Below are 18,493 nucleotides of genomic sequence, written 5' to 3' on the forward strand. Positions count from 1 at the left end.
GGTTGCCTGACTATAGCGGAGAGGGATGGGCTTTGGGTTATTTTCAATTTGCCTTTTTGCACGTGTTTGCTTCAGATTTTGTCTGACTTTTGCTGCAATCAGTTATTTCCTAGTAAAAGTACCTTTTCTCTGAATCTGTGGAGTCAAGGGTTTTTCTTTCCTAGGGTGATCAGAGGCAGCCCTGACAGTATGATTTCAGGATCAAGTCCAGCCAAAAATTTTCATTTCCCAATGTATTTTCAATGTTGTCAAAATTTCACTGAACTTGTCCTGAGAAGAATCCCTCTGCTCTACCAATAGACACAGAATCTGAACTTTTAAAACCTGGTATTAGTAGGAACTCTGCAACGCTTATACTGTATTTCAGTTTTTATGAAAAGAATTTCTATGGAAATGTAGTTTATTAAACTAGGGGACATATAATTATTAGACATGAAACTTCTCCTCCTGCCCTTAATCAACTTGGATCAACTCTAGGCTTTAATCTCAAATGTGCACTTATTCACAAAACTTTTAACATTCCTAAAAGATTCCAGTAGTTTCCACTGAATTCTTCAAGACAAGTTTAGAAGACTACCAATTTGAAATACAGTTGAGATTGGATAAAACTTATCTACACAAAAACTGTGATCTGAATATTATGGCAATTACTGTCTTTTTTACAACAGAAAATAAAAAGGCTGCAATTTGTGACGCTGATGAGATGAAATGGGATAAAACATTATTTTGCTTCTAACTATTTGTCCCATTGATTGCATGATTTTCTCCTCCTCCTCAAATGCTTTTATGTTATATTCTTAAAGCAGCCTACATTTATTTTCACTATGCATTTCACACAAAAAAATGTTCAGTTCAGGAGTATGCTACCTTAATTAATTAAGCAACAAAACATAACAAAAGGAAAGCTAGTCAACATGAGGAATACATTTATCAGACAATAACATTATGAAAAAAATGAAAAAACGTGCATCACAATATCAGCTTTTGATATCAAAGTACAGAGATGGACTTAAAAGAATTTAGTTGAGGAAGGGAGGAAGGAATGAGAAAGCAGGGCAGAGTTATCCTGCCTTGATTCTCTTTGGCATAAGAGCAAAGAGAGGGAGAGAAAGAAAAAACTCTATCTGGCTTTCAAATTTCTATTATATTCAAGGACCTAGGGTTATAAAATATAGTTTCTGTAGTCTCGGGAGGAGGTTGTCTGTTTTCTTGACCTGGTCTACTTTGAAGGCTAACACCTTTTGTGTTTGCAACACGTTTCATAATTTGTTCCCCTTGTCATCTTCATGGATGCCTATGAAATATATACTTGCGTACTGCACTGTGCACTACAATACATTAATTTATGATAAAGAAATGGGTTTTTTTTGGAGGATAATGATTGAGAACAAATACTACGCTAATAATGTTTCAAGTGTTCTAACTGATTTAAGTTAATGCCCCTAAAAACTCTCAACAACAAATATTTATCTATGCTACTCTGTGATTACATCAGTACTTTCCTTTAAAAAGTCAAATGCACTCTTCTGATGTTAACACTTCTGCTGTATCCCTATTGAGACATCAAATATCCTTTCATCTTTCTTTCAGATAATCTGCATCTCCATATTTCTCTCTGGGTAGCTTTTTTTCCCTTTCTTTTTTCTTTTTTGCTGTGCTGCTGATAAAAGTTAGTATATACATCCATGATGATATACAGCTAGAAGAATTGTTCATTTTGAATGGTAGACATTATGGGGCGGAATCCAGTCCCTTATGTCTACAACAACTGACAGACTATCTATTTAACTCTTCTCTTTCTGAAAACTTTGACAAGGAACAGAAAGCCATGCTAATTCTATGTATTTCATTCAATTGATTTGTTCTTTTCTGTGGAATAAGTATAAAATGCAGAGGGGATGAAAAGCATTTTTGCATTTCTGAACTTTTTGTGTGAGATAAAAAATCAAATCACACACACACTAATTGTACTGGGGGGGGGAAATCTTCAACCTTTATAGCAATTTTAAAAACTGTTCTACTAGAGAAAGAAAGGAAAACAAGTAAATCAACAAATTAAATTTAAATAACTGAGAAAGTGAGTTTGATGTAATGGTTGAGGCATCAGGCTAGAAATTGCCAAGACCACTGGTTCCACCTTGGGCATAAAGCCAGCTGGATAACCTAGTCAATCTTTCTCAGACCTAGGAAGGAGACAAAGGCAAATCACTTCTGAAAATCCTTGCCAAGAAAACTGTGGGAACTTGTCCAGGCAGTCTCCAAGAATTGGATACAATTGAACAGAAGGAAAAAAAAAATACTGATGAAGTAAGTATACTGTATGATATTTGTTCTGAATTTTTATGAACCTCCTTGTCATTTTAACTTTTAATGGCCCTTGGAACCGTGAAAAAAAAATTACTAAAAGGCCTTTCCAGTCTGAACAATGAATATTGTTTGTAAATACACCTAAGTAGGTAGGTAGCAATGCTACCTATTACTTATTTAGATGACACACGTCTCTTGCCACATAGAAAGGAAAAAATAGTCTTGAGACTATTTTTACATCAAAATGTATGACAATTATCCAAAATGTGACAATAGAGAGAAACCTTGGTAGGGTTTCTTTCCATTATAGTGGAAAGGTATATTTTTATCTAGTTGGCTATTTCTCACTATATTCATGTTAGAGAGCTTGATACTTTTCATTACTTTTTTCTGTGTGTGTGTGTGTGTGTGTGTGTGAGCACGTAGCTTGATTTATTCTCTCTGGTTGGGTGAATATATAATATTTTGTTCAGGATTATCACTTTATTATCCTGTAGGGTTTCCCTCATCACTCTCTGTCAAAAGGATCATAAATTAAAGTCAGTAAGCATTTGCAGTCCAATAAGTCATTGTCTCTGAATGCTAATATTCTCTCTGCTGAGTACATTTCATTGTGACCTTTATATCTCAGTAGCTAAAAAAGAAACAAAAAGGAAACATTTGAACAGCAAACCATGCTATTCTTTATATTTTATTTTATTTTCAGATATAGACGACTAATCCTTACAATCCAAAGGTTAATAGGGCACACATATCCCTCAAATGAAAGGATAGCCACTGTATGGAGAAAAAGCTTGAGAAACTACTTCAATTAGTGAAAATGATAACATTGATCTGCATACATGACAGAGGTGGGATGTTAGACAAATTAGTTTGATTTATATTTTAATTACTTAATTATTCATATTTCCCAATACAATCGTTAAAATGAAATACACTTTTCCAAATTTTATCTTGTTTCCAAAATTTTAAAGAAACACACTAAAATGCCCGCCTGCCTACCCCACTGCCCGCCCGCCCGCCTGCCTTCCTGCTAGCATGTACCTATTAAAAGTAAAGATCTTGATGGAAAATTGCAGGAACCAATATTTAGGCAAATGGGGCTGCCTAAGTTCTTTTTAAATTCAGACCTATAAGATAACATTTGGAAACATGTTTTCCCCCTCCTCATTTTAACACCATGAACCAGGAAGGGGCTTGAATGAGAAGTTTTAACAAGTGATTTTCTTGGCCCACCTTTAACTGACTGTTTATTTGGTAGCGGGTATTCTTCCTGTCCTTCAAGGCCCTTCCCTATGTCCTCTACAGATGTTACATGGATGCATAGTCTTTGTTTAGTGATCACAGTTAGGGCTAACTTGGTCATTAAGCAAAGTGGTTGCAAAGTAAAACCCATGACTGTGCTTGTGATCTTACTTCAGTTTTCCTTTGTTTTATAGATTTGTAAAGGTAGTAAATCTGAAGATTGCTCATAAAATTACTTTTTTGTTACTCTTTTAACTGTGAATAGTCATTAAATGAAACAGTCATTTAATGAGGACTATCTCTAATAAATTTTCCCACCAACTCAGTCTCCTGCATTCAAGCACGGTGCCTTAAGCACTAGACGTAACTGGCTCTTAGCATGTCCACAGCTAGCAGACAGCCAGATGGTTCTCAAATGAATAGAAACTATCTTGTTTAAGTCTTAATTTCAGTACTTTGGTACGTTTGTCTTTTTCTTTACTTTTTTTAAAAAAATTCTGACCAATGTAAAATTGGACTGAATTTAATGCTCAGAAAAAGAGAAGCTAAGTGAAAATTAAATTTATAATCTCAATTGCTCCTAGGAAGATTTTTTTTTTCTTTTTGAAATTCAGTTTTGGAACCAAATGAAATCATCTATAATTTTTCTCAATATATTTAAAATGGTTAAAAGGTACATTTTACCATTTGCTTCATAATCACAGAAACCATAATAAGAGTTTCTGGAATTTGTGTGCATTTATCTAGGTTAAGACAGGACATTTCCAATCTTCAAACAATTCTATATAAAATGCTTGGAGATATAAATAATATCTATAATAAAGACAGCTAAGCAGGATAACCAGTTGGGAATACAAGATTCAGGACGGCGTTAGAAAAACTAGTACATTAAATATCTGCTAAACCATCAGGAGGCCAAACAAAATAAGCAAACAAATATTTCTTTCGGGAAATAATTTAGAGTAGAACCAACTCATTTTAGCACACAGTGGTTCTTTATGGGAAGAAGCTCTAATGACGGAAGAGATTGTCTGAGACCATGGACTCTTTTTTTTTTTTCTTAATCCAGGATTACATATGGGGGCTTGCAGAAACAAACTACCAGTGCATTTGTGACATTACAGGTGGATGAATAATTTAAGGGAGAAGTAAATACGCAACCAATATCCAGAGATAACAAGGCATAAGTAGAGTTAGTAATTGGTGTGTGTATGTATAAGGATCAAATCTACTTAAAAACATTATTTCCCCATTTCCTGGAATGCCAGATATTCAGCCTTTTCATTTTCACTTTGAAGTTGCATATTTATTTATATTTTTATACATAACTTTTTCAAGGAATGTAATAAATTGAGCATAGTATATTCTCCCTTTCTCCTGTTCCATGAAATCTATGAAGAAAATTGGGCTGAAAGAGAATGACTGGCCCAGAATCACTCGATGATCAAATAATACAGTATGGCATTTGGCTTAATAGCATGTTAGTTTCTTTTACATCAACGAACCTCATATAAGAAAAAGATCCTGGCAAGTATCAAGGAAGGTGTGTACAAACACACTGGCTCTCTTTACATGGCAACCTGCCATGTCCTAATGATCTTAACTAGAAGCAGACCAAAGGAGCACTTCCCGATTGATTTTCGTCAACCTTCTAGTGGCCTTTGATGCAGTAGTTCATTAATTTTATTGAGACAAGTGAAAGAGATACAAGATTCAGTGCAGGCCTTGTTACTGGAAATATTTTACTCACTATGGTTGAAAGAACCACAAAAGATTGTTCTCCTAGGCATAAATGCTGAAAGTTGAGATAGAAACAGTTTAGGTGCATGTGTTATTTAATGGCATTGTAGTCTCCTTCCTTTCTCCCTTCCTTCTTTCCTCCTTCCCTCCCTCCTGCCTTCTTGAAGATTACTGACAATTAATTAAGAAGAGTCCTACTTAGACATTTTTAATTCATGCCATTATAAAAGTCCACTCTGCAGTCTGAAGCGTCTCTTATCAAATATATATTCGGAGCTGAGAACTTCAGGTACAAATTAAGACCCAAGAAAATACTGTTCAGAAGAATAACATTTTGTGAGAAAATATTAAATCTCAAGAAAGAAACAGTTCTCCTATTTTTTTTATGTTACAGGAATTATAACCTGGAAATTTAAATAATAGTTTCTAATAGAATCTTAATAACTATAGATACTGCTTGATATATTGACAGTGACTATCTTGAAAGTCACCCAGTCGCAACCTACAATGTTTTTCCAGGGTATCTCCATGCCCTATTTACTTACATCTTTTATTCACAATCTATGAATAAAATTTAAATAGGAGGCATCTAATTGGAATCACATTTCCAGGAAGCAAGCAGTAGGGGTGAAAATTACAGTGTTTTAATAATCCCAGATTAAAGCAGACCACACATAAAGGTTCTCTGCCGAATAATTGCAATAAAAATGATTTTAAATTGAATAAGAAGTCATAGGTGAAAGAACAAAAAAATCCAAGTTATCTTTAAAAGGTGCAAAAGGAAACAGCTAATGGTGGATCATAAGTCTGATGCTCATTTGAAGGAACCCTGTCAAAGTTCACTTCACTGGGAAAGAATTATTAATCGTAAACTCTCAGTTTGCTCTGAATTGCACAAAGCAATTTCAAATAATGTTTCTCTTTTCAGACAGTATTTGAAGTTATCATTTCTACTGGAATGTTTACAAGAAGAACCTTTGACTTTGGGTGTTTTTAGAGCCCCTACCAATGAGATGTAATCTTCCAGATCCTAGCTTTCATTAAAGAAGAAAAAACCCTTACTCTCTAACCATAATTGAACTGGATAAAATTATGTTTTTTGTCTATTTTGCAAGAAAACCTGGTTTCTGCTTTTCATTGCTTTTAGTTAATGAACAGTTTTAGTAACAAAGAAATTTGAAGAAGGATTTTTGTTCCTCCTGAAGAGAAATAAATATTTCACGTATAGTAAAATTTAAACAAAACAAAACAATTTAGAAAAAACAAAGAGTTTTTGATTTAGTTATGATAAATGATAGGAATCAGGAGGAAAGACCGCGGTTGATGTTTCTAATTCCGTTTTTTAAAGAAAATGATGAATTTTAAGTTTTTATATGATCATTACATATTTGTAACAAAAAGCAGAATGGTGGCTGAGGAAGATAAGCATTGCCAGTCCTGCAAAATAATCCAATCTAATTATTCCATTTCACAGAGAGGGAAGTGTGGTTCATGACATTATTGCAAGGGAGTTTGTTGTTTGTTTTCCAGCCTTTAATTCCTGAAATGATGGCATTTAAGGCAGATAAAAAAAGATTAAAAAAGAAAGAAATCTAACTTATATAGGGCTGGGTAAATGGGATGACAACAACCAGGTGGCAGCACTTCTCTGGCAATTAAGATGATGATTAAATTTAGAAAAACCTTGAACACATCCACCATATTTTGGAAAAAAATAATTAAGCAACGAAGTGAACACCAAGAAGCAAACCAAGTAATAACCAAGAGCCAATATGGGTTTGTCAAAAACAGATCATGCCAGATAAATCTTATTGCATTCATTGACAAAGTGACAAAATTAGTGGACCAGAGGAATGCTGTGATACAATTTACTTGGACTTCAGTAAGGCATTTGAGTAGACTATAACCTACTACATGATAAGATAGAAAAATGTGAATTAGACAGCATCACCACCAGATGGATTAATAACTGACTGACCAACTGCACTCAACATGTAGTCTAGTTTGATGAAAAGAAGGACTGGGGGTGACATAATAGCAGTGTTCCAATATCTCAGGGGCTGTCACAAAGAAGAGGGAATCAAGCTATTCTCCAAAGCACCTGAGGATAGGGCAAGAAGCAATGGGTGGAAACTAATCAAGGAGAGAAGCAACCTAAAACTAAGAAAAAATTTCCTGACACTCAGAACAATTAATCAGTGGAACAACTTGCCCCCAGAAGTTGTAAATGCTCCAACACTGGAAATTTTTAAGAAGAGATTGGATAACCATTTGTCTGAAGTGATGTAGGGTTTCCTACATAAGCAGGGGGTTGGACCTCCAAGGTCCCTTCCAACTCTGTTATTCTATTCTATATGCATGATCCCAGCATTGGAATTGTTATGTCATATTCTGCTGATGATCTGAAATTTTTAAGATGTTTCAGGAGAACAAAAAAAATATATGATTGATCGCAAAGTAGTGTTGAAGGAAATTCAAATTTTCATGCTGTTTGATTATTGTAATTATCCTATGAAATCCTGCTTGCTTAATATTGCCATACTTCGTCTCTGTCTGCAAGATCCCAGCAATAACTATATTCTTGTATAATAATATCAGATTGTTGAGAGATTGTTCAAACCGACTTCAAATTAAATTACTGGTTTAGATGGTTTATCACATACTTATTTAAAAAGTTATGGATGAAGCTACATGCTGTTGTTCTTATTGGTCTTTATTTTAATTTAATTCATTTATTTCACTGTTTAGCCTATCTTCTATTACAATTAATTCTAGGGGTCTCTGGCAAGCTATCCATAGCAAATGTAATCCATTGACACTAACTTGTGTTGAGAAACAGAATGTAAAGTCACCAACGGCTCTTTGTCTTTTTTTCCAAAGCAGTTGAAATGCTTATTCCATCAAAACCAAAAGATTTCCATCATTTTGCTTTATTTTACATGGATTTTATTCTGTTGCTCTTACCTTTTGTAGAACCTGCAGAGTAGTCTCTCTCTGGACCATCCAGAACATGAAGCTGTGAGAGCTCATCTGCATTTAGTCTATGCCAGGATCTGTTATGGCTCTCCCTCAGTGGTGGGGAATATTCTAGATCACAGGGTGTTTCAAAATTGCAATCAAAAACTGGAGGGGAAAAAAGGAAAGTGGAAAGAGAGCATGTTAAGATTTAGTAAATAATAAGTTAGAACATGTCATATCTGAAAATGGCAAAGAGATTTTCCTTCTTTCTTTAGATGGCCCTTTTTCCCTTTGCTTTTTTAAAAAAATCATTCTGCATTTCTGCATTGTATAGGTATTATTTCATAATAAATCAATACTATATAAACAAAATCTATGGAGATTCTCAAGTCATCCAGGTCATGGTTCTCCCAAAGGTGCTTTTTCAAGAGGCAACTGGACTTTCTGGTTTTTCTTTGAAGAGGTTTTGCTTCTCATCCAAGAAGCTTCTTCAGCTCTGACTGGATGGAATCTTTCCATTCCCCACCATCCAGTCAGAATGGAAGATGCTTCTTGGATGAGAAGTGAAACGTCTTCAAAGAAAAATCAGAAAGTCCAATTGCCTTTTAAAAAGCACCTTTGGGACGATATATAAACAAAGATAATGGTGCCGCCCCAAAGATCTCAATTAGGTATCTACTGAGAATGGAAATATTTATGTATAACTAGAAGTAAGATTTACTGTAGAAAAGGCTCTTCCTTGCTTTTTAAGTGCAACAGGAGATGGCCAGAAGGTAAGTGCTGGGTGAATAGTATAATGGTATAATTTTAATTCCCCACTCCTATGAATTCCTTTTTGTGCTTGTCTTCTCCCTCATTGACATGGCTAATAAAAAGAGTAGCACAAGAACAAAAATGTGTAAACCCTCCTTCTTGTATTTTGTTTTTAATCTTTGTTTACAGCTGTAATTGCTTTTAATCAGTTTTATAGTATTTTTATGGTAGACTTTATTGTACTCGTCTCAGAGATGGGTGTCAGATGGGTTGCCATATTAATGTAACAAACAAATAAAAAGCATAAGAAGAGATTAAAGAATATGTAGGGCAAAGTCATTTTAATGCAGCATCCTACTGCTTTTATTCAAGAGATTTGTGGTAGATTTTTACTTGAAATGGTGAAGACATTCTGGCTTGTTCGCTTCTCTTTCTCTGATGATTCACTTATGTTTTCTTTTAGTCTTTAGTTAGATCAGAAAATGCAGAGTTTTGGAGGTAGGAGGAGAAAATGTGTCCTTTGATGTTTTCATTGACAGCTATTATTCTAGTTTTGGAATAAAATTAACTTCCCAAACTGAAGTTGGCAATAGCAAAACTAGGCAAGACATTTTAAAAACTTCAATTACTTTCCCTATTAAATATCTAATCTCTTTCCAACCTGTCAACATTTATGATTTCCCTCCATTCTCTTGGAAAACATACCTTTTAATCTTAAAGTTAATGACCCTGTCCTTTCTGTGATCTAATTCCAATAACTGTAAGACACCTGCATAATGCTAAATTGAAGCAAATTAATGCTTTTGCATTTTTCCTTCTTCTTTCCCATATACTTTTATTTTCCATAACTGTGTCATAGTTCCTTCTTCATACCAGGTGGCTACAAAAACAAACCTGTAAATATATTTAGAAGGACAAATATCAGTTCCTTTCACATTTCCAGAAACTATTTAGGATGAATATACCTTGTTCCCTCTCCCAATGTGCACATGTTCATCAACTATGTACATGTAGCAAGTCTGAATGTCATTTACATGCATATGCTCTCTCTCTCTCTCTCTCTCTCTCTCTCTCTCTCTCTCTCTCTCTCTCTCTCTCTCTCTCTCTCTCTCTCTCTCTCTCTCTCTCTCTCTCACTGTCTCTCTCTCCGTACAAATGGGGAAGGCTGCAATTACTTATGAAAACCCTAGTTGCTGAAACATCATCTTTGTGTCCATCAAATTCATTAGCTTCTGCAATATAGAGTTAAGGACAGCAGAATAATCTTGTCTTCAAACGTTCATTCTAATCAGTTTCTAAAAATATTACGTATCTCCTATGCATTGCCTCCGTTCTAATTCTCTGTTTGAAAGTGAATTTATAACAAAATATAGCTTGACTCCTCAATGTTCTTTTTATTTTTTGCAGCATTTACTTTTTTCTAATCAGAAATTTATTCAACATATTGAGAGATAGCATGATGTGTGATTGTATTACATTATTTTATTGATTGAATGACTGCAGGTCTTATAAACTGCTCCAATCAAACTGGGTGATTTACATTTCTCCAAATACATGGATTAAAAACAGAGAGAACAATATTGATAACCCAAAAAATCAAATGAAGAATCATGCATCACAATTTGTTTGATAATCTACAAAATTGGGATTGACTTTTGGTGACCTCACAGATAAATTTTCTCCAGAACTATCTGTCCTTCAGATCTTCCAACAGTGCATCATGTGCTACTCTAAGTTCATTAACATTTCTGCTGGTCATCTTCTTCTTTTCTTTCCTTCAACATTCTAGATTACTCCAGAGGACTAAATCATCACAGTATCATCACATCCAAAGTATAATAAATTAATCCTGCTTATTTGTGTCTCAAGTGAGAATTCTAGATTGATTTGTTCAATGATCCATTTGCTTCTTCAGATCCAATTTTTGCTTCCATGGCTAGAGAATATCATAGTTTGCCTGATTCTGATCTTTATAAATATAATCACAGTATCTAAATATTGATGGCTATTCTTCTAGTCTGTGGCATATTTCTCGATTGCTTGTTCCTTCCTTTTGATGGCTGATCCTAAAAGGCAGAAGCCAGTCACCGCTTCATTATAATTTTAATATCATTATCAATTCTAAGGCTGATTATTTTACCTGTTGCCATTTGTTTGATCTAACTTTAGTTCCATTTTTTTCCATGGTGCTCTTTGACATTTATTACTAGAGCTTGCAAATCCTTTATATTTTGGCTATCAGAATAGCATCATCAGCAAGGTTTAGCTTATTTATGTTTCTTCTTCCAGTTTAAAAACCATCCTCATATTCTTCTATTTGGCTTCCCTCTCTATATATACAGCATATAGGTTGAGCAAATAAGGGAGTGTATCCATCCTTATCTCATTCCCTTGCCAACCTGGAACCAGTATTTCACCATGCTCTGTCTAGATTGTGGCTTCTTGACCTATCTATAGCTTTCTTATGAAGACAATGAGATGTTCTGAATTTCCATTTTTCTAAGCACATTCCACAGTTTGACACAAAGAACAGTCTTTCTATAATCAATGAAAGACAAACTTACTCCTTTATGGCATTCTTTGACTTTCTCAATTATCCAGACTGTATCAGCAATATTTCATGTTCTAGAGTCAGCTTGGACACCTGGCACTTCCCTCTTCATCTAGAGGGAAGTGCCATCTGTGTTGGATGATCCTAGGTATTTTTTAGTTAGCATGAAAAATTATGAATATTGTTCAATAGTTATTTAATGACCAGTTTTCCGAGGAGGAGCAGGAAGAGGAAGAGGAGGTTACTTCAGAGGACCATGTGGAATAGCAACCTGTTTCAGAGAGCAGCAAGAAAACACCTCAGATTGATCTGGCTGCAGAACCTATGGAGCAGTTTGGAAGAAGCAGAAAATGGGGAGATCTGATCTAGGCTCCTCCCAGTCTTATGTCATTTAGGGTTGAGTGACGGGCAAAACAATAAGGTCTGCATGACCCCTACCATGTTCATAAGACTCTAAAGACCTGGCTATGTGAATGAGCCTAGGGTCCTGAAAATGTTAGGGGCCCAGTTACCTGTTTGCATGGTTAATTTTTATGTAATTATTATGATAATTCTCAGTTGCCTATGTGGATTATTTATAACTGTTTCTGTGTTTTTATGGTTTTAATTGTTGTGATATTGTTCACTGTCCAGAATCAATTAGATTGGTTATTGCTTGCACCTGGAACCTCCATCTGTTGCACCTATCACTTCCCTATGAAATCTCTGTCCTTTTATACTGAGACCATCTGATGACCCTGTGATGACTTTATGACTTTGGGATTGTGCCTTGATGATGTGTATGCCTGCTGCTTGGAACTTTTTCTTACTAGGGTCTTGCTTGTATGTTTCCAATGAATTTGGGGACTATTTAAGACTGTATGTGCATTTGCATACATGCCCTGCCTGCCACTGCTTTGTGTGTGTGTGTGTGTGTGTGTGTGCGTGTGGGTATATGACAAATCTGGGATAGAACAATTAATATACCTGTTAAATTTCGTTCCCTGGGTGTTGATTGGCTTTTTCCCATTGGCTATTGTGTCATTCTTTAGATTTGCTGATATTATTTGGCTAGAACCTTTATAGATTTTTTTCCCATGTCTTGCTATACTTGCATAGTTTTCCATTAATTACATGTAGCTCTTTGATTAGATAATAATCAGAATGATGATTCATCTTCCAAAACTAGAGGTATTAATAACCCATCTTTATCTATCAGGAACCTACAGTGGAGCCTCTTAATTATTCAACTACTTTTCAATGGCAAATCCCATTTGGACCAGAAAATGACTTGACAATAGCATAGAATCTACTTTCAGCTCATACATCAGTTCAAAAGTCCATAAACTCCCGACTGAACTCTGCAGGGTATGCTTTTTGAAATTATCCAACATCAACCATCATGGAGATTCCTAAGCCAGGTTTAGGCCCAGGAACTCAGGAAACAATCCTTCCAGGTAGTAGCCCAATACCAATTATAAGCATTAACATCTTGTTAACCCAAAAAGAAGGACTTCTGGTAATTTTTGAATTGCCTCTCTATAATCTTGGTGTTGTGACTGCTGAAGCACTGAAAACCTAAAAGAGAAAATTCTAAGAGGGCTACATCCCCACCAGAGGTGGGTTTCAGTAGGTTCTGACCAGTTCTGGAGAACTGGTAGTGGAAATTTTGAATAGTTCGGAGAACCAGTAATAAAAATTCTGACTGGCCCTGCCCCCATCTATTCTCTGCCTCCCAAGTCCCAGCTGATCAGGAGGAAATGGGGATTTTGCAGTATCCTTCCACTGAAGTGCGGTGGGAATGGAGATTTTACAGTATCCTTCCCCTGCCACGCCCACCAAGCCATGCCCACTAAGCCATGCCACGCCCATCAAGCCACACCCACAGAACTGGTAGTAAAATATTTTGAAACCCACCACTGATCCCCACCCTCACCTAGCCATGTTTTTGTAGAAGAACCAGTCTAGTTCATCACCAAAATGTGCATAAATATGGTCTTGTTAGAAATGGATTTAGTGATTACCATTAGAATTTGAGATCAAGATAACTAGCCATCTAATTTCCTGGAAACAGGGATGAGGCAGAAGCCACAGAATAGCCACCTAGTTCCTCCCATGATAATTCTCTCCCACCTCTTAACTGAAATCTGCTTTCTCTTACTTCAGGGCCCCTAAATCATCACAATATCCAACACTTTATAAATATAAATATACCAGAAATCTAATTTATAAGCTGACCATAGTTTATAATTTCTTCCTGATTATTATTGACAACTGTTGAAATGTATTCCTGATTATTATTGACAACTGTTGAAATTAATACATAACATGTATTAATTTTTTTAGCATTTCTGGGTGATATCTCAATAACAGTTAGAAACCAGACTCTTAAAACTGAAGTACATAAAAATTAGTACTATAAATCTCTGTCTTACTTACAGTGGCAATGAATGTGCCATTGGGAGATGTGAATGTTACAGATAGATTGTCTTGGAGAAATTCCATCTATCTATGTTATCACTACGAGTCAGCAACAACTTGATGGCACCTAATCAAATTAATTAATATGTCTATGTAAAATGAAATAAAAATCAGTAATGATATGTCCAGAAATCTCAAATTATCATATTTCCTGATCAAAGTCAATGCAAAGATTACAATCTTCTGTCTAGATCTTGAATATTTTGGATGGGTCTCTGAATTTAACTAGACATTCATGTTCTAATATGCTTTAGAATCTAAGTCTAGATTCTAAAACAGGCTTTTCCACTACTATACATTCCAGATATTTTGGTTTTAAATTTATATACTGGTAATCCTTCAGTCAGAATGGCCACAGGAGCTTAAATCCCACATTTTTGGAAAAGTTGAAAAATTCTGATTGAATTTCCATAGAGTATCTGATATTTTTTTTATTGGATTTTGTGAAGCATGCTAGGAAAAGAATTTTAGTAGGTCATGATTATGCCTGTGCTGTCATTCTTGAAAAATTCATATTCTCCTGGCCAAAATATAGCACTAGGTTCCTACTGCAAGGAGCAACAAAAGGGTTTCCATGCAGGTTTTGTAACCATTTAAGATAATGGTTTGCCACTATCTTCTTCTAAAAGAAGGACCAATGATTTGCAGTTTTCATTGTCCTTGGAATTGTACACTTATATAGTTAAAGCAGGAGAGACAATGTTAAGACAATTTTTGTAAACTATGACCTTTTAAATAAATATCCATAGATATGCATTAGGGAGGAGGTACTGTTAAATTGCTTTCTTGAGAGAAGAACTCTGCTCAGTCAGCCTTGGGACCTCTATTAACCCTGTCTAACCTCTATATACTTAATTTATAAGGCCTATAAAGTTTTAATTCATGACAGAGAAGTGACATTTATTTTTTTAGTTATTAATTCCAGAATGAAAACTGGCTCCCAAATTTCCTTTGTATCCAAGGGCATTGAATCTAGTCATCAATTCAATGTAGGAATCCAAATTAAAGTGTCCCTGCAGGTGACTGTCCAATCAATTTTGTGTAGTGGTTGAGATGCTGGCCTAGAAATCAGGAGACTGTGAGTTCTAGGTCTGCATGAGAGCCAGCTAGGTGACTTTGGGTCAGTTACTCTCACTCAGATGAATCCATTTCACAAGGCGGTTGAGGAGAAATAAGAGACAGGAATATTAGGTAGATTTCTGTCTTGAGGTATATATTTAAAAAGTGGGATAAAAATTTGTCAGCAATACTAAATAATTCACACCATTGCTAGCAAACATCAAAAACTTCTGTTAGGCTGTCCCACCTTCTTTACATGGATGATCTGAAGCTATATGAGAAAGCACCATCTGAAATAGAATCGCTGCTGAACACCATCAATATATACAACCAAGATATTGCAATAGAGATTGGACTGTACTGTGCTCACCATTAAACAGGGAAAAGTAGTGAAAATCAAGATGCCCCATGAAAATAACATCAAGAGTCTGGATAAAGACAATCATTACAAATCATTACAAATATCTGGACATCCTTCAAGCTGACAACATCAAGTACTCTGAAGTCAAGAAAAAGATTAGAAGTGAATACATCAAGAGAGTGAAGAAGATCCTAAAGTCCAAATTCAGTGGAGGAAATACCGTCAAGGCAATCAACACCTGGGCAATTCCAGTTATTAAATACATTAGATGCATTGGAATAGTGGACTGGACTCAAGCAGAACTAAAGGTCCTAGATAGGAAGTCCAGAAAAATAATGATGAATCATGCTCTTCATCATCACAGTGATGTTGACAAACTCTAATTACTAAGGAAAATAGGTGGATGTGGAATGCTGCAAGTTCATATGATGGTTGAAGAATCAAAAAGGGCATTAGAGGAATATGTGAATGACAGTGAAGAGAAAGCACTAAAGCTAGTATACAAGGAAGACTTGCTGAGTACTGGAGAGATCAAACTTGGCGTACAAAAAAGATCAAATGAAGAACAGAAAAGAGGCAAGGAAAGACAAAATATTACATGGACAGTACATTTTTAAAAAATTAGGTCTTATTATTATCATCTGCTTTGCAGCCAAAGCAGATAATAACAAGACCTAATAATAGCTAAGTGCAGGAAGACAGAGGCACTAATTCTAGCTGCACAAGACCAAACCTTAAGAATAATGCATACAAAGCCAAAATTGAGAATACAGCAACAGACAGCAAGAGCTTCCTCTGCAAAGAAGCTGAAGAAATGGATTACCTGGTCATTTGCTATAAGAAGGTTTCACGGACTGGCTACAAACAATGGCATGACAAAGTAGCAACAATAGTGCATTGGAAGATCTGCAAGAAGTACTATTTGTTTGCAAGCAAGAACTGGTGAGACTATAAAAGAGAAAGAACTGGAGAAAATAACAAAATACAAAGACTTGCAAATACAAATAGGATGGCAAAAGAAAGCAAAGGTAGTACCAATAATAATAGGCACCTTGGGTGCAATATCAAAACAACTGGAGTACCACTTGAACATTATTGGCATTGAAAAAATCACCATCTGTCAATTGCAGAGGGCAGCTTTACTTGGAACAGCTTACATTCTCTGACAATACCTGTAACACCATCAAACATAAACTTCTATGGGAAGGACTCAATAAAAATGCCAAATCCAGTCTGAACATCTGGCTGACTGTGCAACGAATCATAATCTCTGTCTGATTACATACAATGAATAGCTCAACCAACTCTGGAGATAATTGGGTCTATTGCAGGGGTGAAATCCAGTAGGTTCTGACAGGTTCTGGAGAACTGGTAGCGGAAATTTTGAGTAGTTCAGAGAACCGGCAAATACCACCTCTGGCTGGCCCCATAGTGATATGGGAATGGAGATTTTGCAATATCCTTCCCCCAGGAGTGGGGAGGGAATGGGGATTTTGCAGTATCCTTCCCCTGAAGTGGGGTGGGAATGGAGATTTTTGCAGTATCCTTCCCCTGCCATGCCAAGTCACACCCACCAAGCCATGCCATGCCCATCACGCCACGCCCACAGAACTAGTAGTAAAAAAAATTGGATTTCACCACTGGTCTATTGTCAAATTGTTCTTGTTGTTAGAAATTAGAACATTTTTCCTAACTTTTTTTTTCACTTTGTCATTTCTTTACAAATCCTGAACATTTTATACAAATCTTACATTTATAGGTTTTTTTTTTAATCAAAAACAAATACCAATACAAGCAATACAGCAACTTGGGGAGAAGGAGGGGGACGCCGAACTGCCTCCACTGCATCAAAGAGAGGATTTTTCCTCCCCCCGCCTAGAAATGGGCAGTCACGTGATCGATCTCCAGGAGATCTTCCAGTATGGTATGGTGCCGATTTTCTTGGCCAGCTTGCTGAGCTCCATAGTACTCAAGTAGAGGTAGCGGTTGAGCAGCTCCCAGTCCAGGATGTTATGGACGGCATTCTGCAGGATGCGTCGGTCCACGTGCAACATCCTGAAGGCCCAAGGGTTGAGGCCGGCATGGTGGGGCAGCATGGAGGTCAGGGTGTTCTGCAGCATCAGGAGCCGCCGGTAGGTCTTCTCCTTATATTTCCTAACTTTCAAGTGGAATTTGCATTTCTTTAACCCAAACTTATTATTTGGGCCCAGCCTTCTGACATGATAAAGAACAGGTCTTTGCATTCATCTACATGAAATCTCTTCAGGCACTTGAAGAATGCGACCAAATAACATCTTAGTCATTTCCAGTTCCTTCCATCTCTTCTCATAAGGCTTAAGCTTCTAGTCCCCTGATAATTCTTGTTGCTTTTCTCTGAGCCTGTATTCATTTCTCTGAATTCCATTTCCAGTGTGGTGTCAAACTTTACATATTACTCAAAGCAGAGTTTATCTATATAGAATACTGTCAGGTAGAATAAAGTGAACTGTTGCTTCCTATATTTAGAAATTATATTTCCATTGATGCAGTTTAAAATTGGATTTACTCCTTTTGCAGTCACATCACATTGCTGACTCATGTTTCTAATCAAATACTATTCCAATTTCCTTGTTATAGGTACTACTGCAGCTATCTAGTCTATTGGGACAGGTACTGTTACCAATCTAGCAAATCCCATTCTGTACCTGTGTATTTCATTAATTCATTTCTCTTTAAGCCTTTAATCTGTTACTTTCAGTCCATTTTTATAACTAAGCAAGACTGGCCTCATGTATTAGGTCTCCCACTTAATTTTGAGCATTCAGCAAATTTACAAATTTAAAAACCTCCTCATCTAAGCACTAACAAAAAATCCTGAACAGTCAGGATCCAGGATTGAATTTTCCTCCTTCTAATAAGGAATCATTCACCAACTGCCTTTGTGTATGAATAGAATAGAACAGAACAGAACAGAATTATTAATTGATTAGTTTTGCAACCTTATCAATAAGATAAAAGAAAAATAAAAAATTAATCTAGTTCCAGGATAAAATAGATGGAATGTAGTACAGTGATAATGT

The 18,493-nt window shown here is 35.8% G+C and overlaps 1 protein-coding gene across 1 annotated transcript in view; it reads right to left on the reverse strand.

The window, feature by feature from the left end:
* The window catches only part of ALK (ALK receptor tyrosine kinase), a 641,419-nt gene that overhangs the window by 433,523 nt on the left and 189,403 nt on the right, over positions 1–18,493 (reverse strand). The window contains exon 3 of the mRNA XM_087883123.1: positions 8,257–8,415. Coding sequence (XP_087739249.1) covers positions 8,257–8,415 — 159 coding nt within the window. The remainder of the gene's footprint in view (positions 1–8,256; positions 8,416–18,493) is intronic.

The sequence above is a fragment of the Pantherophis guttatus genome, chromosome 1, assembly GCF_059756535.1.
Source record: "Pantherophis guttatus breed Tessera chromosome 1, ASM5975653v1, whole genome shotgun sequence".
Taxonomy (NCBI): Eukaryota; Metazoa; Chordata; class Lepidosauria; order Squamata; family Colubridae; genus Pantherophis; species Pantherophis guttatus.